General features: G+C 44.6%; 1 protein-coding gene across 8 annotated transcripts in view; it reads right to left on the bottom strand.

The window, feature by feature from the left end:
- PDE6C (phosphodiesterase 6C) overlaps window positions 1–19,173 on the bottom strand; it is a 47,877-nt gene extending 28,704 nt beyond the window's left edge. For 2 of the 8 annotated variants that reach the window (XM_072806009.1, XM_072806008.1), the window contains exons 1-8: window positions 18,486–19,168; window positions 12,070–12,222; window positions 11,876–11,965; window positions 10,797–10,937; window positions 9,510–9,584; window positions 8,449–8,513; window positions 8,282–8,348; window positions 3,490–3,537 (exon numbers count right to left, since the gene is read on the bottom strand). In XM_072806009.1, the coding sequence (XP_072662110.1) occupies window positions 3,490–3,537; window positions 8,282–8,348; window positions 8,449–8,513; window positions 9,510–9,584; window positions 10,797–10,937; window positions 11,876–11,965; window positions 12,070–12,222; window positions 18,486–18,920 (1,074 nt within the window). In that variant the 5' untranslated portion in view covers window positions 18,921–19,168. Of the gene's footprint in view, window positions 1–3,489; window positions 3,538–8,281; window positions 8,349–8,448; window positions 8,514–9,509; window positions 9,585–10,796; window positions 10,938–11,875; window positions 11,966–12,069; window positions 12,223–18,485 lie in introns of all 8 variants that reach the window. The other 6 variants (XM_072806010.1, XM_072806004.1, XM_072806005.1 and 3 more) reach the window with 5 other exon arrangements.
- Window positions 19,174–21,495: the final 2,322 nt, after the last annotated feature.

Here is a 21,495-nt window from a genome sequence, read left to right on the forward strand (position 1 = left end):
ATACTTTATATTAAATTCTCTCTGTTGAAATTCCTAGTACGGTTTCTATTTTCCTGACTGATCCCTCAAAACAGTCTCATGTTCTGGGGTGCTTCTCCATTTAGTGAACATCTGTCAAGCCCCCCAATGTGCGAGGACCTGGGCTAGTTGCTGGGGCTACAAAGAGGAATAAATCACAGGCCCTAGCCTCCAGACAGTAACATTCTTGTGGGGGATGCAGACACAGAAGTTTAGAAAGTTTCTTATAGTGTGGCCCACAGACAATGTGCAACAAACTTTTTTTTTTAAAGCTTGTTTCATAATTTTAGGATGTACAACTTAAATAAGCTCCCAAGGTAATTGTGGTGTCCTCTGACGTCTAAGATCCGTGGTGTGGCACCCGCACAGTATAAGCAAGGCAAGGGTAGCCAAGTACTCAGCACGCCACGCTTTTCCTTCTTCTGCTTCCTGTAGCATCATCAGCCATCCTCTCCCGTGAAGCCTTCTCTAAGCTTTCTCACTCATACGGAACTTCTCTTTTTCAGAATTCTATCAGCACTCAGAGCCTGGAGCACACAATTTAGCAGTTAGATAATTTCCAAATGCTTCGGAATTTTTTATTTTGTCTGTGAGACTATCGTCTAATCCTGCTAAAGAGTGTCTCACACACTGTTACCTCCATGTAAGTGATGGGAGGGTGCTGGGCACGTGACAGGTGCTCAACAAACAGCTGCTTATTAGCCAAAGGGCTCGTCTTTATACTTGGAATGAAAAGCAGAGAAACTAAACCTGAATTTATGTTCCTAATGGTCAAAGCTTCAGGAAACAATCAGTGCACAGTGGTTCTCAAAGTTTTTATCCTCAGAAAATACTGTGAAATGTTTCTTTACTTACACTGCCACGTGGACTAGGGACAAAATCAATTGCAGAAAATAAATTACCTGTATGCAAAATAGCTTCGCAACCATAAGTGCCCTGTATATTTTTCAAAGCTTCCAAAATAAGTTTCAGTGACTGTTTCTCATTTTCAATAAATATGCATTTGTTGCCTGCTCACGTTCATGTGTTTTGCTATTACTAAGTTAGTTAGAGCTTGTTGACAGAAAAGTAGTAGAAGGAACTTAAGATTTAAGAAAAATTAATAGGACAAAGATTTAAAACAGAAAATTCTATGTATTTTTTTTCCCCTATGAATTGAAGTTCACTCTAATTGATGTAAAGGAAGAGTTCCTTTATCCACTTCAAGGGACACCCTGAAGCTGTCTACACCCAAACCCTAGGGCCTGTAGATACAGTTACTTTAATGAAACTGGGCATTAAAACAGCAGATGGAATCAAGGTTGCTCACCAGCTGCCCTTAAGATAGGGAAATTATCCTGGATTTTCCAGGAGGATCCAATGTAATTATAAGGATCCTTAAAAGTAGAAAAGAGAGTCAGAGTCAGAATCATTGAAGAAGACAGCAGAAGCAAGATCAGGGTGATGTTATTGCTGGCTTCAAGGATGGCAGGGAGCCATGAGCCAAAGAATGCAGGTATCTTCTAGAAGCTAGAAAAGATTAGGAGATGAGTTCTCCTCTATGGCCTCTAGAAAGGAACACAGTCCTGCCAACACCTTGATTTTAGCCCAGTGTGACCATCTTGGACTTCTGACTCCAGAACCATAAGATAATACAGTTGTGCATCAGTGGTGATTTGTTACAGCAGCAATAGAAAGCTAATACACCATAACCCCTGAGGAACATAGTTTGAGAACCATTGCCTTTGCAGGTTTGCTCCGACCATAGTTTGCTTTGAATAGGTAGTTTTCCCATCAAACTCCCCAGGTACAAAAGAGGCTAGTGAGAGTAGAGGTGGGGGGCATGAGCAGGTGAAGAGAGAGTGGGAAGGCAGAGAGAAAGAGGTGGAGACCTGGGGAGGGTGGCCACCCAATCCTGAGTCTGCTCTGTGGAATGATCCACAGGGGCAGTGTCTGTGGGGAAGCTGGGAGGGAGCCTGAGGGGGCTGCGAACACCATCAAGACTCAGTCCTGAAGAGTGGATGAAGGATGGTTGGGGGGGTAGTATCCTAGATCACAGTACCATTGTCAGAGCTGGCGGGGCTGTTGGGGATTCCGAGGGCCAATGTAGCAGGTCAGAGTTGCTGGCGTTTCCCAGTAGTGGGCCCGTGTCGGTGTCCCTGCCACACTGAGCCAGGGGCTGAGGGCCGTCCATGGGAAGCTGCCCAGTGCTACGGCCACAGTGGATTTCCCAGCCCAGCAGCCACTGCACCGTCATCCTGCCCGCAGCTAGAGACCTGGGAAGCACATTTTCACGGGCACCACAGTGGTGTTTCTTGGAGAGCTGGGAAATTCCTATGGGCTGGAGGTTTACCCCAGAGAGGTTCCTAGCCTCCTGCAGCCAGGGCCGTTAGAGCCACGTGCGGCTGACCTCAAACCTCAGAGCAGAGCCCTGTTCTCCCGGGTCAGCTCCCTTCCCTCTCCATTCAGACAATAATTGCATAAGGTCACTTTAGAAAGTGCTTGTCCCCTCCTTCCTTCCTGTGCCCTCTTTCCTGGCACCCAACTGCCATAAATATAGGGGTCGGGGCTGGTACAGCACAGTCACAACAATAAGGCTTTGTCTGCAAGGAGGGAGGAACTAGGGCAAACGTGCCATATGGTGTTTGTGTGTTTTCCAGGTCGGTGAGCAGAGGGATGAGCGGGGAGATCCGAGGGAAACCTTCCCGGAAACCCAGCAAGTGCGCTTGCGACTGCTGCTGCTGCTGCTGCTGCTCACAGACCCCTCCGGCCAAGGAGGCCAGCTCCCGTCAGGTGGAGAGTCAGGTGGAGACGGGGCTCTGTGCGTGTCTGTGCGAGAGATGGGGAGACAGCCCTCCTGGCCCCCACTGCCAGGGCTGGCTCTGCTCCTACTGCAACCAGGGCTCTAACCCGGTGTTGGTTAGAATAGGACACAAAACACAGGCCAGCAGGCAGAAAAGGAGAGGCTGCAGGGATACATTCCAGTTTCTCCCCCCAGCCGGGTGGGGAGGGAGATCCCTGGATGTGGCAGGAGGAAAGATAAAACAGTCTGCCAGCAGGAGAGGCCCCTGGGGACCCCAAACATAGTTTTTCTTTTCCAATAAGCTGCAGAGAAGGGCCTGGGAAACCACCAAAGGGCTGAATCCGGGTGGTAGACCATATACAGCTAATCGCTCATGCAGAGAACACTTAGTGGGAACCCATGACGCGCCAGGCACTGTTTTAACCCCTGGATGACTGGGAGTGGGAGAGAATGGAGGAGACACGCCCCCCCCCCCCCCCATGCTGGGTGACAAACACCTGGCCTCTTTCTCTCATCCCCCTCCTTCTCTCACCTCTTCTCCCTTCTCAGAAGAATGTGCGACTTGGTGGCACTGGCCCAGCCAGGGGCAATGGCACAGGAGCCTTGTGCGTGCCTCCTGGCCACCTGAGCACAGGGCTGACCCGGGGGCGGGGCCGGGGGCGGCGAGGCCTGGCTGAGGGCAACGTTACCTGAAACGTGAAGTACTCATCCGCGGGGGCGTTCAGCATGTTACAGATCTGTAAAGTAAGAGGACATGAAAGTCCCTAAAACATCATGTGTTGGAACCGTCAACCCACAGAGCGGAAATAAGGAAGAGCGCACGGGAAGCGAGGCTTTCTTGGCGGCTCTCCTGGCTCACAGGCAAATGATTCCCACGGAATCTCGGCTGCACCGCACGTGCTAACAACGCATCGGGCTTCTCTTCTGCTAACTAAGCCAGTGCATGACACTCGGCACAATCTTTGCTCTTTCCTACTCCCAGCTTCTAAGGATTCTTCTTCCAAATGCGAAACAACTAGCTGTCAGAGCAGGGAGGGGAGGAAGCTGAGCCGGAGACTGTTCTGCTGGGGCAGGTGTGGCACTGATGTTGGGGAGGCTCTGGTTCCTCTATCCGACCCCCCCCCCCCCCCGCCTCCTTCCTTTCTCTCTCTCTCTCTCTCTCTTCCTTCTTCTTCTTCTTCTTCTTCTTCTTCTTCTTCTTCTTCTTTTTCTTCTTTTTCTTTTTTTCTTATGTGGGATCTGAGTTACAAGAAGGTGGCTAAGGGGCAGGAAAAAACAGCCAGGCAAACTTTAGGTACACCACAGTAGATAATCACTATAAGACGTCATTTGAAGTCTTAATCAAATGCTGTATCTTTCTTCCCACCAAAAATGATAGTAGAACTTAAAATCATAGCATTTTAAAGTTGGAAGTAACTTTAATAATTAAGCTTATGATTTTTCTTTTAAGGAGGAGGAAATAGAAGCCCAAAGAGGTTAAGAGATTTTGTTCAAAACATGGGATGAGGGATCCCTGGGTGGCTCAGCGGTTTGGTGCCTGCCTTTGGCCCAGGGCACGATACTGGAGCCCCAGGATCGAGTCCCGTGTCGGGCTCCCGGCATGGGGCCTGCTTCTCCCTCTGCCTGTGTCTCTGCCTGTCTTTATATCTCTCTGTGTGTCTATCACGAACAAATAAATAAATGAATCTTAAAAAAAAAAAAAAAAGCATGGGATGAAACTAGAAGTGGGGTGTGGGTGAGGGTGCTGGTGTTATCAGCTCTCCTGGTGAGGGGTAGGGAAGACCCTCCTTTGTAAGATTTGCCCATTTCCATGGCATTAATACTCCCACCATGGGGGATGTCAGTCACTGACAATTTGCTCATAAAATCCCTAATAACCTAACAATCTGATAAGCAGGTAGCCGTGGCCTCCTACACCTGCTGCCCCAGCGTGTGGCCCCTCTGGTCCAAGGTTAGTGCTTCTAGCCACGGGTGGTTAAGCCACATTAACTATTTTTGTGCTACTTTTAAAAGCAACTGTGAAAGTCTTTCAAAGTTTTTGTTAGTATACACAGCCTAAGAATTTAAGGAATTATGTGTGCTATCCATAATTTTATGATCTAATCTGAATGAATTACATGAATTGTTGGCTGAGCATCCTTCAAGTATGTTTTAAAGAGGCAAAAAAGTAGCTTAGTCCTCTTTTCTGACCTTTCTATCAATAGTGTCAGGTTTTACCCAGACTTTTAAGGTCTCTAGAGAATATCTACGGATGGGTTAAGGTCAGAGAGGTGAAGCTTCTATCTCAGGATTCAGAAATTCTCCTTTCTCTCTCCCACCCCCTCTCTCAGTTCACAGGTCTTAATTCCAGTGTGGCTTGATCCTGTTTTTAGTGCCTCCAATTCAATTCACAGATGTGCCTAATTCTCATTTTTAACATCTTAGAAATCATTCAGTCGGTGCCTGTCATGTCCCATTCCGAGCTGGGATTGACCTCTTTATTTATTTATTTTTAAAGATTTTATTTATTTTTCTTTATTCATGAGAGACAGAGAGGCAGACATAGGCAGAGGGAGAAGCAGGCTCCCCAAAGAGAGCCTGATACAGGACTCAATCTCAGGACCCTGGGATCACACCCTGAGCTAAAGGCTGATGCTCAACCAGCATCACTCAGGCGTCCCAGGAATTTAGCCCTGTGCATGTGTCCTCTTGAGTCCAGAGAGGTCCAGCTGACGGACTCTGTGACAGCTCACCCTAAAGCTTGCCTTTATCCTTTCTCTCTAACTCAGGGAAATGATTGAGAAAAAAGTTTTAAAAAGCTAAAAGGAAAAGTTTTGACACTATAGGAGCACAAATAATTATGATTAAAATTGCAGATCATTTTAATCTAGAAATAGCATTTAGAAATTCTTGAAGTCCCCATATCCTAAATAATCAGGTCAATAACCTTATTTTACAAATGTGAATGTTAAAACCCAGAGAGGTCAAAGGATGTGCCCAAGGTCAAGGATTTGCCAAGGAATTTGCCCAAGGTAGGACTGAGTCAGGGCTCTTGACTCATAGCCTCTTGCTCTCTTCACCAGAGGGCTCCGCCATATAGCAGGCCCACTAGGAATGCATTGCTCTGGCTGAGGCTGCTGAAATGTTTGATATGATCCTTTAGACTAATGGTTCTCAGCCAGGGTGGTATACAGCATCTAGTAGGGAGAGGACAATGACGCTGCTGAACATCCTACAATGCCTGGCATAGTTCCCCACCACAAAGCATCATCTGGCCCCAAATGTCAATAATGTCAAGTTTGAGAAAATCCTGTGCTAAACACAAAATATGTTTTTAGCAACTCCCACCTCTTGTAAGTACATAGTATATAGGGTGACACCTTTGGAAATAAAAGGGAGGACTATTAATCACCCCAGCACCACAGGTGTATGTGAAAGCTGGCCCAGGCTAACTGGGATGTATGTTCACCCTAATGATGGAGTCAGGAAATGGCTCAAGCTCAATTCTCTGGAAAGCAATCTCCACCTTGGTAATGCCAATTTGCCTAATGAGCAACTTGGTAAGAAATACTGTAAACTAGATTTACAACAGTTTGCCATCAGTTTTAGGCTACTGGCAGAGCAGGGGTGGGTCCCAGGGCAGGAGGTGAGATGTGAAAGGCAGCAGTGAGGCATATGTGGCAGATCTGTGATAGAACCAAAACCTGGGGGAGAATCCTCCCATGCTTTGGGAATCCATCCCTTGGCAAGTTGGTCATGTGGCAAGTTGACGACTTGGCAAATTAACCATTCAATGAATTGGCTTTTGATACATTCACTTTGATCGAATTGATTCTGGGGGGAAAACCTGTTTCCCTAGGAAACAGCCTAGGAGAGAATAGGTACTTAAAAGTCAGAGTGTAAATCCCTCTACACTGGCCATGACAGCTTTAGCCATATCAAAATTTTTAAAAATTTTTTTTAGCCATATCAAATTAGATTGAAGCTCTAAACAGGAGCCTGGTAGGTGGCCTGCCAGGAAACCAAGGACAGGGGCCAATAGTGGAGAATTTGGTGACGTACTGAAGCTGAAAAATCGTGGTATCTGTGGATTCAGAAATGAAATGGAACCATTTTGGTCATTAGTACTATGTCGGGAACAACCCTTAAAAAACACTTAGATTGTTTTGGAGCCATTCTGAAAACATGTTATTTGTTAGTATATAGTGCTATTTATTCCTAAAAGACAGAAACTTATTTTCTCTCTCTTTTTTTTTCCTTCCCCTTTGGCATGTCTTTACACTAGAAAAAGGAATCATGTCACCTGTTTGAGGTTACCTGGTCCTATAATCGATGGCCCCCAAAGCGGGGGGGGGCGGTTCTGGAAACCCCAAAGTAGAGCCCTACTCTACTGTGAAGACATGTGAAGATCCTGCAGTCACATCCAAAATTTTCCTTACTCTGTTACCATTCCAAACCCACTAAGCAGAGGCAAATTTGTGACAGTAAAAGGAAACAGGAGCTAATCTAGGCTTTGTTTCCTCTTCCCTCTGACCGTTGAGTCACTCTATTAGTCAATATAAATTTCATGCCCATTTACTAAATAATGAAGATGAATAAACACTGCCAAAAACACTAAAGAAAAACCAAATATGCAAATAAGTGCTATGCATACATTATAGGAACTTGGATTTGTAAGGGGGAAGATAGGAAAATGCCAACATAAAGAAATGTTGGAAGCATCGGAACTGTCTTGCAGGGAGGAATCTTGATGCCAAAAGATGACAGATGGTGGAGAAGCCCAACAAGGGAGAGAAATCAGCCATGAGAAGAAAGGAAAGTATATTAGAGGTGGAGTGGGAAAGCTGTTGTGACCCTGGTTTTCTGGCTATATGGGACCTAGCAGAGACCTCTCATTTGCTGTCCATCCACACATGACGTTTCTTAGCCAGACCTGGCCAGCTGTCTGCCCACACCACCCCACCCCACCCCTATCTGGGCAAAACTCTTCACGTCCTCTATCAACTCACTTATTTTATAATGCTATCAGTGGCAAAGTTCTCCATTTAAACATTTTTATCTTTTGTCACTAATTTCCCATGCTTCAAAAGTCTTGACCAAGGTAACTATACTTGAGATCAAATTAAACCCCACTGGGTATTATTCTGTATGTTAGTAAATTGAACACCAATAAAAAAAAAAAAAAAAAAAACCAAAAAGACAAATTAAACCCAACATGAATCATAGTCACAAATTTCCAAAGGACATCTGAAATTTGCATGATGGCTGAATAAGAAGTTGGGGGAACGGATGGATCTTTCTCATGTTGACTAAATATTTTTGTGTAGAGTTGGGAAGTTGCTAGTTAACCTCCTTTCAACTGCCAAGATTCCTCTCTCCCACGTTTTACGCGGGCATGTGACTCTTACCTCCTGCATTTTACTTTCACAACTGTTCCCATCCCCTAGCTAATAAGAGTTTCAACCAATACTATTCAAGATTTGAATGTATTCAGTAACTTACAAATCCATTTTCAGCAACATATGTTGGCAACCCGCTAACAAGAGTCCAGTGGTCTGTGGGAGGTGTCCTTGAGGAGGATTAGAAGAAAGAGAATCATTGCCATACAGAGAAATGCGCCATGGCAAAAACAAAATGGCAACTCCTGCTGCTTCAAGCCCAGTACTCACGGTATCACTTTGATCTCTTCTTTTCCATGTAAAATATAATCGATGATTTTATAAAAGATGACTTCCTAAGAGAAAAGAGATTATGAGAATGATCTTATTTCCCAAAGAAAACACTTTTCATTAGCAAACTTATACTTTAAAGCTCATTTAATTGTACCTTATTTTCTAACCATATTGCTCTGCAGAACTACCACCAAATTACTCATGTCCTGATTACAAGCTTGCAATACAACTAGAAATACTATTGGCTGCTTTTCTAAGGAACAAATCTGTTGAGCTCAATTTCAAATGTTTAATTTATCCAGACAGCCTTCAAAGGAATCTTGTTTTACTTTTAACTGATCTGTTTCTATTGCCCAGAAATACCTGATAGTGGAACTGTAGTGGAATAAAGCATGTATTTTCTCAACCTCGGTCAATGTGTTCCCTTCCCCACCATACAAGGAACACTTCCTGGCTTCCAGCACTAGCTGATCTGAACAGATGCCTCAGCAATAGGATTCAGTGGGTACTTTGTCAGAGCTGGGAGGGACTTAAGAACTAGTCTCTCTACTTCTTTGCGCTGATGAAGAACTGGAGGCCTGGACACATTCCATCCCAGTACCCTCGCGCTTCCCTGTGTGCTGGGAATACGGTGGTGAGACATCATTCCTGCCTTCTGAAGCTTGCTGTCGAGGGGGAAAGTAAATCTAACTCAATCCTTGCCAAGAGTTTCTAATCTAGCAAGTTTGAAGGAGAGCATGGTGTGCTCAAAAAGCTAGGCCGGTGGCTCTGATGTGTCCCTCCCTATTGCAAATTACTGATTCACTAAGCCCAGCTACATAGAAAAGGAAATTGAGAGGTTAAATAATGAGTTTAGGCAAGGACCACCCAGCTGGCTTGGGCAGAGCTGAGACTTGAACCTCAAACTCCTTGTCTAGTGTTCTTTCTATTACTTCGAAGCCCCCCAGAAACTTACAGGACTAGAACCCAGGGCTTCTCGGGCCAGTGCCCTTTCCTTTCTGCTGGTTTTGGCACCTTGTACATGCACACATATCACTGGGGAAGGTGTTTGCACTTACTCTGCCATCCGGTGTCTTCGGACCTTTATAAGGCTCTACTTCTCCAAGCTTGATTGGCCATTCATCGTAGAATTCCTGGAAGCAAGTATATTTAAACATTATTAAACAAACTGTTCCATGACCTACTGTATCTTCTATGAGTTTCATGGCTTTGTGTATTTTGTGATTCTGGAATTTTAGAGCTGAAAAAGACCTATAATTCCCAGCAATACTGCTTACAAACTTGTGATAGTGAACAAATCACTTTTTCATCTGTGAAATAGGGATAATAATAGAATTTATACTATAGGGTGATTGTGAAGATTAAATGAACAGTACTTACAGAGCACACACCCTGACACATAGGTTAAAGGACTCAGCTAGTAGCTCTTTTATACATAATTAAACTAAATCTAAGTAGGTTAAGAGGCTTGGCCAAGGTCATGCAGAGTGGCCAACAGTGTAGGCTGCCTTACCCAACATCTATTCTCTCCCTTCTTCCTAACAGACCCTGATTTTATTTGGGTATCAGATGGTCATTTTCTCAGGGAAGATGGGCCTGTGCAGCCTCTGAGTGACCTATACAAGGTACCTGGGATTAGTTTGAGGGCAAGCACACTGGGGTTCAGGGGGAAAGGGGGAGAAGTTTGCTGAGGTGCTTCTGGGGAGGAGTGCCCCCTGATGAAAGGCAATGGAAATGACATTTGCAGAAGGCACCTCCCAGTTTTGTCCCATCTGTGTGCCACGCCTTGAGCTGCAACAGGCATCTTGCTGCCTCAAGCGTGAGAGCTTGCCAACATCCTGCAGGGGGCAGAGACCTTGCCAGGGGGGAATGGGAAGGACCATTGATGACTAGGACCTTGATGACTGTACTGAGCTCTGAAGGAACCAGACTTAGAACTGCCCAACCTTGGGACTTCTTGTTAAATGTGACAATAATTGTCTTACTGTTACTTACTGGGTCTGGTGTTCCTTACAGCCTACAGCACCCTCATCAATATGCTCAACCACCAAGTCCCAGAGCCAGGATCAGAGCCCAGCTCTCCTGACACCTGGTCCTGTGTTTATCCATTTAGAACAGTTACTCTGAAAAACAACTTCCAGTCACATGGAGAATAAGAAATATAAACAATATAGTATTCATTACTCATGTGGAGCTAGGAGAGCTTCACCTGAATTAATGAAACAAGATGAGAAATGAACTTTACACATTGTGTGTGAATAGTATCCATTTTTTAATGGATCATTTCATGTGATGGGTGTTGTATAGGATTTGAGGTGAGACAAAATGTACAGAGTGCCGAGGACCTTCTCCTTGGTCATGTCCAGCAGTCCAATGGAGTACCTCTCACAGTTCAGATACGTTCTAACTGTGTAGAGTGCTTTATGAAACTGGCGCTCCACATCTGTGAGCTCTTCAAACACTTTGTTGGCTGACCACATGAGGATCTGAAAGGAGGAATTAAAAAGAAAACAGAACGAAACATATGGTGAAGAGGTAGAGCATTAGCCAAAAGAAAGTAGGAGGTGCCTCCAATAAAAAGAATATGTATCAGTGAACAATGCATTTTCATTTTTGAACATGTACATATCTGACAATTAAGCAAATTCTCTGAGTGGGATGATGAGTAGACCTGTGCAAGGGTGAGAGTCTATGAAAGTGGTACACCAAAACTGGTCCTCATGTCAAAGGGCAAGTGACCTCACATCAGATGCAGAGACAGTCCCTGGGCAGAGGATCCAGTATTGGTGGCCCTCTGGCTCCTGCTGGCAGTCATGGGGAGAAAACCATACGCTTCCTTCCATATATCCTGAGCTGCTCAGAGGTAACCTTATCTAGACAGTTGCATGGGAAGGGACTTTGGAAGCCCTCTCTCCTCACCCCTCTCCCACCATTATACTGATGAAGATACTGAGCTCCAGAGAGTGGCCCAGACTCAGGTACCCTGGTTACCAATGTTGTTCATTATCCTTCTGGGTCAAAGAGACAACAGACTTGAAAAGAGGGATTTACTCGTCAAATTAGTAGCTTCAATATGTACCAGGAACTGCTAAGAACTTTATGTGGATGAATTCATAGAATGATCATTTGATAGTCACAACAACCACGTAGGGTAGGTACTATGATTATAGCCATCTCACAGAAGAAACTATGGCTACCCAAGATTAAGATGATGCAAGCCACTTGTACACGCAGATGGAGGGACAAGGAGGTGGGCGTGGGAGTCAGGGGCAGACCATGAGAGGACAGCCAGGACTAAAATCTGAGAATCAGCTCCACATGCCTTAAACGCCCAAGAACGATAGGAAGGGTCTGCACTTGTGGCCTCTGGGACCATTTGTCAGAACAGGAAAGCATGGAGTGAATAATATCACCTTCCCATTACCTGGCTTCTTCTGGATTCAACATTATACAAGTAGTTGGTATGATGAAGCTTTAGGATTATAGAAACAAAGTTGAGATATTTGGAAAAGACCTATAGGAGGCAGAGAAAAACAAATTAAGTACGATATATTTCTCTCCATTAACCAACAAATAAATTTCCCCAGCCTCTGACTGGATGCCCAGGGTTAGCATTACCTCCTCATCCTGTTTGGAAAATTCAGACGCATTTACTTTGTTAAGTGCCATAACCACGGCAAGAACCTCCTTGCCCATCACGATCGGAGTTGCCATCAGGTTCTTTGTGACATACCCCGTTTGTTTGTCCATGAAGTCAGAAAAATGGCTGTTCTGAAAGACACATTCACACATTTGCCAAAGCAGCACAGAACCATGGAGTGGAGGTCTAGGAATGGCAAAAGACTGTTCTCTCTAGTCCAAGCCATCCAGACAGATAACCAGGGCCCCAGCACAGCGGTCCCACCCATACCCGCATCCTATGATTGCACAGAATGAACTCACCAGTTTCAGGATGAGCATCTCACCCCTGAGCTATGGTCTATCTAGATGAGGCTGAGGTTGGGCCAGGAGAAAAGAGGTGATGTCACGGCCAAGAGGAAATCGGGTTACAATGGACAGAAAGTGTGCCAGGAAGGAGCACACAGATGGGATTACAGGTGTAGGCCATGGAGCTCTTCTTTCTAATTATGAAAGCAGAATGTGCACTTGAAACCAGACAACCAGTTCTTGACGGGAATCCAGTGTTAACTGCTTGGTATATCTCCTTTTTTTTTCTTTTTTAAAGATTGATTTATGTATTTATTTTAGAGAGAGAGTGCAAGTGAGGTGGGGGATGGGGAGAGGCAGAGAGATAGGGAGACAAGCAAACTCCCTGCTGAGCAGGGAGCCGACACAGGGCTTGAACCGAGGACCCTGAGATCATGACCTGAGCCAAAGTCAAGAGTTGGACACTTAACTGACTGAGCCCCCCAGGGACCACATTATGTCTCCTTGTGTGTCTTTCTCTAACTCTTGGACAAATGTTTTTCTTTTTCATAAAATTTTCTTTTCTAAATCACACTATGCTTTCATCACATAACGATATCTTATGGACTTCCCTTGAGACCAGTGCCTATAGGTGTGAATTTGCCTTCTAGATTCTTGCACACTACTGCACAGTGTGGGAGCCCCATGGTCCACTCAACCATTTTCCACTGACTTAGTCTGCTCATAGTTTTCCCCACTGTAAACAATGCTGTACTAATCATTCTTGCTTTCATTTTTATGTGATGGATTCCCTGAAGTGGAAATCTCTTTTGCTGGATCCACAGGTGCAGGCAGTTTTTATTTGCACAGATTATTTTTATAGAAGGTTGGAAATCTTATCTCCACTGGTCACGTGAGAGAGGAACCCTCTCTTGCCAGCACTAGATTCTTATCTAGTTTTTAATGTTCTACCAAGATAACATCTTTCATGCATGTTTCTCTCTCTCTCTCTCTCTTTCTCTTTCTCTCTCTCTGTCTCTCTCTCAGAGAGAGGAAGTGAACCTTCCCAGATACTAGTCTAATGCAGTAGATGTGAGAGATGATTCTAATACCCTAATCATGGAAAGGGCAGAGTGACAAGTTTGGCAAAGTTACTAAATCGAGGAGCTTCAGAGGGTCAAGGACAGCAGTTCTTACTAGCTGTAAGCTAGAGGATCGCCCGCTCTACATGGGTACACATGCAGCCTTCCATGACTTAATATTATCTCATCTTTGAACCTGAGTCTCCTTCACTTGGAACTAAACTTTCAGCCTGACTCTGAGACACACTGGCCAAAGTTAATGCAGTTTTCCTTTCATACGTTTCATAGGTTATATCATTTTCATTTCCTTGTGTTGATAATGCTTCTCAGAGCAGCACAAACTCTTGGAAGCTGGACTCAGTTCAGCTTCCAAAATTAAAAATGTAGGAGTCATCTGGTGTGTGACTTCTGGGCCAGAATCTCACCCGGAGAGCAGGGCTCCTTGGCCAATAGAACTCACAGCTCAGCTCAGAGTAGCAGACCTGGGCTATGCCTCACAACCACCTGCAGACAGAGGCCGATTTGCAGACCTCCCAACAGATCCATGGAATCCTAACCTCCAAAAGAAGAATCTGTCTTCCCCAAGAATCTATACTTTCAGTGGGTGAATCACGCCATGGAGAATCCATTAGGAATGCTGAGATACTAAGGGAGTCAAATGCAGCCCCTCACCCCAGATTTCTTTTCTACCTTTTCCAGTGTGGACCCACACGTATCAACTATTTACTTAAGATACCACATCACTTGTTGTCGTCATCACTTGTTGACGAAGGCTCTGGAGTCAGGGTTCCCTGGCTGAAGCCAGACCCTGGTTTACCAGCTACGTGGTCCTGGGCATTCTACTCACCCTTTGTGGAAATAGGAATGCTGATGTTATGTATTGTCTAGAGTCCCTGACACATAGGATGATATAGTATGGGTAGAGCACTTAGAAAAGTGTCTGACACAAGGTAGGTGTTCAAAAATTACTGGGAAAAGACATCTAGGACTTTATTGGGCCTCCCTGGATGAGAAGTAGTTCTCTTTTGCAATTACCATTTTGCTTCTAGTTCTAGATCTTATAACCAATCCTAACCACTGAAGAAACTAGATGCTCTGAGCTGATATAGGCCTCCAATGCCCAGAAGCACACTTTTGTCTGAGGGGCAGTCTCTGCCTCCTGCTTTCAAGAGCCATGTTTCTTTCTTGATCACCTTATCTGCCATTCTCCCTGCCTCTGGTAACATCTTCCCTCTGAGGCCAGGATATCTCCAGACTTTGTTAGGTTCCTTCTGTTCATCCACTGCTTGCCCAAGCCAGCTCACATTCCATTTTCCTTCTAATCTATTACTCACTATGGATCATGATCACCTTCATTTATACAGCATTCTTGGCCACTAAATGAATAATCAAAATACCAGATGAGATGCACACACCATGGGATGGTCAGACAGTGTTTCTTTGCAAACACAGTTCACTCTGCAACTTCAAAGCTTGATGCTATTTTATCCTACATTCTAGACACAAGGAAATATTCCCTAAGTTCACTTGGCTATTTTGAGAAAATGACATACATTTCAAAACGTAATGCTTGCTTATTGTTGTATCTGAAAGCCCTACCTAAAGCCATCCATCAGATTACAGGATAGGCGAGGTGAGGCTTTCTGGTTCACTAGTTTAAATAATGCCTAGTGAAGTTTGCTTGAGTAATTCCTCTATTTCAGGGATTCACAAACTCTCCTTGATAGTCCTTCGAAGAAGCCACTGAAGGCAACTGGAGAACATTGTGTAGAGCAGCAGACTGGCTGGATCCTCATCCAATCTCAGCATCATCAAATTCTGATTAAGTACCATTATCCCTTGAGACCAGGAGTCAGAAAGAGAGACGGGGAGGAGGAGACAAGACAGGAACAAGAGCTATAGGCACTCTGTTAATTATTGAAAACTTAGGACTTCTCCCATAGCTTTCTTTTATTTTTTTTATTTTTTATTTTTTATTTTTTATTTTTTTTTTTTCATAGCTTTCTTTTAAACCACAGTCAGAACGAGAACCACCCACAGAGTTAATCAGCAGTTTTCCCAATAGAAAAAGAAATAATTAACCTGAGGAGGATATCTCTCAGTTTCCTGTTATTAAAAGTTTCCCTGTATTTAACGTATTTTAAAAACAGGCAATAATCAGTGACCCTTTTTTGGCTACCTACACCCAGCTCCCAAATGCCCCTTGGCATAAATATAATATCACAGTCATCATTTATTAAGCACCTCCTAGGAGTCGGGCACTTTATGTTCGTTTAATCTGTATATTGATTTACCTCCATGTCTCAGGTGCAGAAATGCAATCTATCACACAGTTACCTAGTCTCAGACCTGCATCTGCACTGAGGTCTGTCTGATGCCGAAGCTCTCACCCTGCATCATGTGGCTTCCCTGCTATCACCTTCACGGACCACCAAGGTTAGAGCTATCTGGCTCTATGTCTTTGTCTAGGTGCTAGAACTCTTTCCTTTACATGTGCTCACATTGCCAGCCAGAGAGAAGCCATGTGTGGTCAGTGACATGGTAAAAGAGGGAGGCTTCAGGAGACTCAAATTATGGGCCCAGACCCATCCTGCCTTATTGACCTTAACAAGATTCTCACATACACAGTATGGAAATAAAAGTATGGTCCCTCCTTCACCTTTGCCTGAATCAAATGAGATTAAGAATGTGAAAATGCTCTATAAATTGTCAAATACAATGAGAAGGTAAAGAATTAATAGAAATTTCATTCAACACTGGTTTCTAACCTCTTTCTCTTCGCAGATTTTACCATAGTGATTCAAGTCTGGCAAAACTGCAGGGGTGTGGGGTAGATGGAGGGTGGAAAGAGTGCTGGACACAGAGTGAGGATACCCCCTTTAGTCCAGCCCTTCTCACTCACTGACCATACTGTGGACTCTAGGACAGATGCAGCCCCTGTGACCTCAGCTCCTTATCTTCCCAAGGAGTCAGCTCCAGGGTCAGCTCAAGGCTTCTGGAACCCCTGCCACCTACTACCCCATGGTTGCTCTGAAATCCAATTTTTCCTCCTGCATCTACTTACCCCACACACCAGTGGTTTGCAATACTGACTGCATTTTAGAAGAAGTATTTTTGAAACCTTGGGGAGCTTTTTATTTTTATTTTTATTTTTTTTGAGCTTTTTAAAACTACTCTTGCCTGCATCCCAACCCCTGAGGGTCTAGTGTATTGGTCTATTGAGTCTTAGACGGTAATTTTTAAACGCTCCTGATTCAATTTTAATGTGCATTCAGAGTTGCAAAGCACCACTCTTCCTTCCATAAGAAAAGGTGCTTAGAAGCAGTAGACATGGAAAGCAAATGAGGCCCTTGTCTCTCCTCTAAGCTGAGGAGGGTGCCTGTCTTCAACTTCTAGTTCTCTGTCCAACCCATAACAGTCAAGAAGGAGTCCTCAGAAAAAAAGACAAGCCAAAAACATGGCGCCCTGCCCACCTTTATTTGCCACCACGTTCATGCAGTGACGCTCACCATGGACAGCAACACACCAAGGCCACCAGATTTTTCAAGCAGCTCTCTGCTATCATTCTCTTCTCAACGTGCAGAACTGAGCCCATTGATAAAGCATTACAACAGAAATCATTTTAACCCTCTCTTTAAACAAATTTTTTTTTTCAGAAAGAAAACTTCCATGTCACTTTCTTAAGTTTGAAGTTCTATTAATTTGGGAGATGGTCTCACTTGGAGACTGGCAAGAAGCGTACTCCTGTGAGAAAATCTTAGGGTGTGTGCGCATAGGCTCCTCATTGGTGTCCAGACGGTTTTGCCTATACGATACAAATCAGTCTAGTCATGAAGCCACAGCAGTTAGCCTCAGAAGCTCCCTTAAACTAGCTTGAACTCCCTGAAGGCAGGGATCAGAAAGGACTGAGGTCTCTGTGGCGTCAAATAGCAACCCTTGCACCCAAGGGTTGTGCTGGGCTTATTTGCGCAGTGTTGCTAATGTTTGATGACTTTTGTGCCTTCTGGATCCGTGCGGCCCTCCTCCTGTAATCAGCTTCAGAAGGCATGTAGGGGATTAGCCTCTTGCCTCCAGCTGCCAATAAACGTTGGCATGGAAAGTGGCAAGCATTTCTGGGACCTGTCCCCACCAACTCCGTTCCATCAGAAGCCATTGCTCCCTTCGGTTAACAGCAAGTCATAGTAACGGGACATGCAGGTAGAAAGAAAGCTAGCAGGAGAAACCCCGGACTGGTGCCTGTGGTTCTTGATGAACGGAGAAATTATGAGTGATTTACATTTCCTCCCTCTCATTTATTTTATAATTTGTTCTTAATGAATAAGCATCACGGTGGTGAGAAGAGTGGGGTTTTTTGTTGCTTTTAAAAGCTCCTAACAACGCCTTGTGTGTGCGCAATATGCTGTTGGTCCCAGGAGCACAGTATGTGATTGGAGCGGATTCTTGACAGAGCTCACTTATGGGGGGTTGGGTTGGTCAATGGTACTCATCACCCAAATTTACGTTTTTCACAATCCAAATGTGAACATCTGAACTGTCAGATGCTATTATTTGTTCTTTCTGCAAATTTGGCCTGTAAGTGAAAGACTCCATTTATGAGCCAGTCTGTCTCAGAGAACCGAGTGACCTCTGAGGGCTGTGAGTGAGAGGTGTGGGGAGTGGCTCCCAAGTCTCAGCATCGGGCACCTTGCTGATCCCACCGGGCCTCTTTGCCATGCTATTCAGAAGGGAAGTTCTTGGAGCAGGAAAGAGATGCAAGGGAGCAGGTGTGGAATGCACCAGGCCCAGGTAAGTTTGCCTGATAAAATGTCAAACCTTACACAGGACACACACTAAAAACTTACTCAATGTTTATCTTAAATCCTCCTTGGACTGAGCATCTTATATTTTTACTTGCTAAACCTGGCAAGCCTTGGCCTAGGGGATCCTGTCCCCGCTGTTCCTACTCCTCAAGTTATAACCGATTCCACGAGGATGGCCCCTGGCTCCCAGCTCTCTTTCCCACTGGTTCTTCCACTACCCTGCCCAGACGTCCGGTCAGCCACCTACCTTTTGCACATCTGGGACATTAACAGCTTTCTTCGTGTGAGCAACCCAACCCACTATCCCAATGTCCAAAGGAAACACAGCTTCTCTGTCGGGGAGCACCAGGCTATCCTCAAAGCTGGAGGTGGGGGTGATGTCCAGCAGCCTGGAGGCCACCTCGGGCGTGCCGTTGCGGGCCCGGCAGGTGAACAGGCTGCAGCGGTCGGCTTGCAGGAGCTGTGCCAGCTTCTGCAGGGCCCGGTGCACCGCGGGCTCGGCGCCGCCTGCTTCCTCCTGCAGGGCCAGCAGCAGCTCGGTGCACACCGCCCACTCCTCGGTAGGCTGCGGCGTCCCACTGGGCCCTGGGGCCTCCCCCAGCCTCCTGGCGAAGTACTCCTTGGCAAACTGAGGGTGCTCCTCCAGGTACTTCTCCACGGCCTCTTGGTTGATCTCACCCATGGTGGGCTTTGCTTCGCTACTTTTGTTCAGAAAGGGAGACCCTCAGAGCACTACCTGGGACGGAGTGCCAAGAAGGAATCACATTCTGGTCAAAGTCACTGAGAAAACCCTAAATAGCACCTCAGGGGATCCCTGAAGATGGAGCAGAATGGTTGCTTAGCAGAGCTTTCAAAAAAAACCTGCCGATGACTCTTGGGCTGTGACAGAAGGTCTGGCTTACAGTAGGATTCAGGAAGCACAGGATTAAAGAGTTCTTCAGGACATGAAATCCCTAAGCATTATTAGCTCATAAGTCCTCAGAGAATCCTCAGAACATCTTAGATCAGCCAGGCAAGTGGCAAGTGGAGGTGACTATTCCAGGAAAATCACTGAACATGGGCTGCTGTCCACAGCAAGAAGAACCATCCATGTATCCATTAATGAGATGACATTAGCATCAACTGACATTTTGACTCATTTTTTCCATGTTTCTATATGAAGTGAAACTATTAGACCTTGGAGGTGTCTGCTTATTTATATGGCAACTTTAACGAGTATTTGGGGGGTGATGGAAGGGTTTCGTATCAATGCAACGTAAAATGGAAAATTAATTTTTCCTTCTCTTAAAAGTCCTACGAACATCCAAGTTGCCTGACCTACTTTTCCTAAAACCTCGCCTCTCAATTCCTCTCATTTTAAAGCTTAACCTCTGGAGTGTTTTAAAGGAACAAACCTTAATCTTGTTCTAGAAAAGTGAACATGGTAAAACATTTGCCCATGATCCAACCCTAATCGAGCCACAATGTAAACAATGAGCCTTGTCAAAAGACATGATTGTAAAAGGCAGCCCATGTACCTGCTAACTGGGTCTTTCTGCCACACATACTAGTTTGGATTTTGTTTTGAATAGTAATGGGCAGCCTCGTGCATTTTTGCTCCAAGATATACTCTGTTAAATCTAGTGGATAAAACCTGTCTTCTCTGTTGCTAGGATCTCTAATGTCTCAGAGGGGTTAGGCAAGGAAAAACACTTATCACTACTTGGTTGCGTTTAATGTTTAGTTTATTAAGCTTTTACATCAATTAAGCACATCTCCCCAAATATTTAAACACTATTATATAACTAAAAGTCAAACAACACATTTCATGAACCAGTGTCCTTGAATATTTAATTAAATGCTGATTCCAAACTTAGTCAAACTTAGTTAAGGTCTTCTAAGTACTTCAATAAAACTGCAAACTTTGTGACAGATTCTCTTGAAAGAACACACACACACACACACACACACACACAACACACAGGTTTCAGGGACTCCAAAAGTTAGTTAGGTTCACATTTAAGTCCACTTCAAAGAGAGCAACCCTGCGGTTTTCATTTATTTTGCTAAACTTAAAGCTTGCCATGATAAAAGTCTTATCAGAAAAGAAAAAGAGATCCACTGAGATTGCAGGTTCTAGGTCAGGAAATGAGAGGTTCTTGGTCAGAACATGGTTTTACCACAGGACCTGAACTCAAACCGGCATTCGTTGAGATTTATGGTTGAATTCACTTGCCGTCTCAAGGGCCTTGCCAAGTACATACCTTTTCTTCCTCCCTCTGTCACACTCAATGTAGTCTCAGGAAGGTCCTCCTCAGAGTGCTATGTACTTCATCACATCCTATTAGCATCTCATTGTAATTTGAATAATGCAGAGAGCTGAGTCATCCCAGTCACTCCTATCACATTCTAGCCCAGTTTTGGACACTTCCTATCTGGTTATTTTGTGTGACTATGGCACAGCTCCAACTTCTACCAAAAGTATGTTGTGTGCTCACAACTCCCTGATGCCATCTTTCCCTTGTAAGCAGATGGAGAAAAGACACTTAGCTTTATTCCATATGCAGATATATGCTTAATAGGAAAAACAAAATAACCACAGACGTTAACATTCCTCTACTTATAAAAATGAAAGTTAATTTTAAAAAAAACTTATCCTATTATTGTCACCATTCTTTTGTTTTTATAACTACTTCTAGATTCTTGATTTGCTCATTCTTTCAACACATGTCTACTGATTGTCCATTACAAGCAAGCCACCATATTAGCTTCTGTGATAAAGACTTCATATTCCCCCTCATCTGATTCTCTTCTCCTCCTAGTTATACAAGAAGATTATTCTTTCCTGCTGTCCTCCCCTGGTAGGGCCATGTGATGGACTTTGCCTCTGGATTGTGAGCATAAATGTCTCTTTTAGGTAAGAATGATTAATTGCCAACATCAGACCCTCTGCTCTCCATTTTCTCCATTGCCACATCAGTTCCAGAGGGAGGGATCTCCTGATTCCAAGTGAGGATGGCCTGGAACAGAGCCTCCTGATGACATGCCCACTGAGATGGACATGTAGAATGAGTGAGAAATAAATCTTTCTTGTTTTTAGCCTCTGAGAGATGAAGGTTGTCTGTTACCGCTGCACAGCTGAGTAAATTCTGACTGGTACATTTGCATCTTGGGGATGCAGGGGATGAGTAATTAAGTCTTGGTTCCGGTTTTACAAGTACTTGTGATGCAGAAGAGAGATAAGAGCAGTACATGAAGAGCCAAGGAGCACAGAACAG

The sequence above is a fragment of the Canis lupus genome, chromosome 29, assembly GCF_048164855.1.
Source record: "Canis lupus baileyi chromosome 29, mCanLup2.hap1, whole genome shotgun sequence".
NCBI classification, from domain to species: Eukaryota; Metazoa; Chordata; class Mammalia; order Carnivora; family Canidae; genus Canis; species Canis lupus.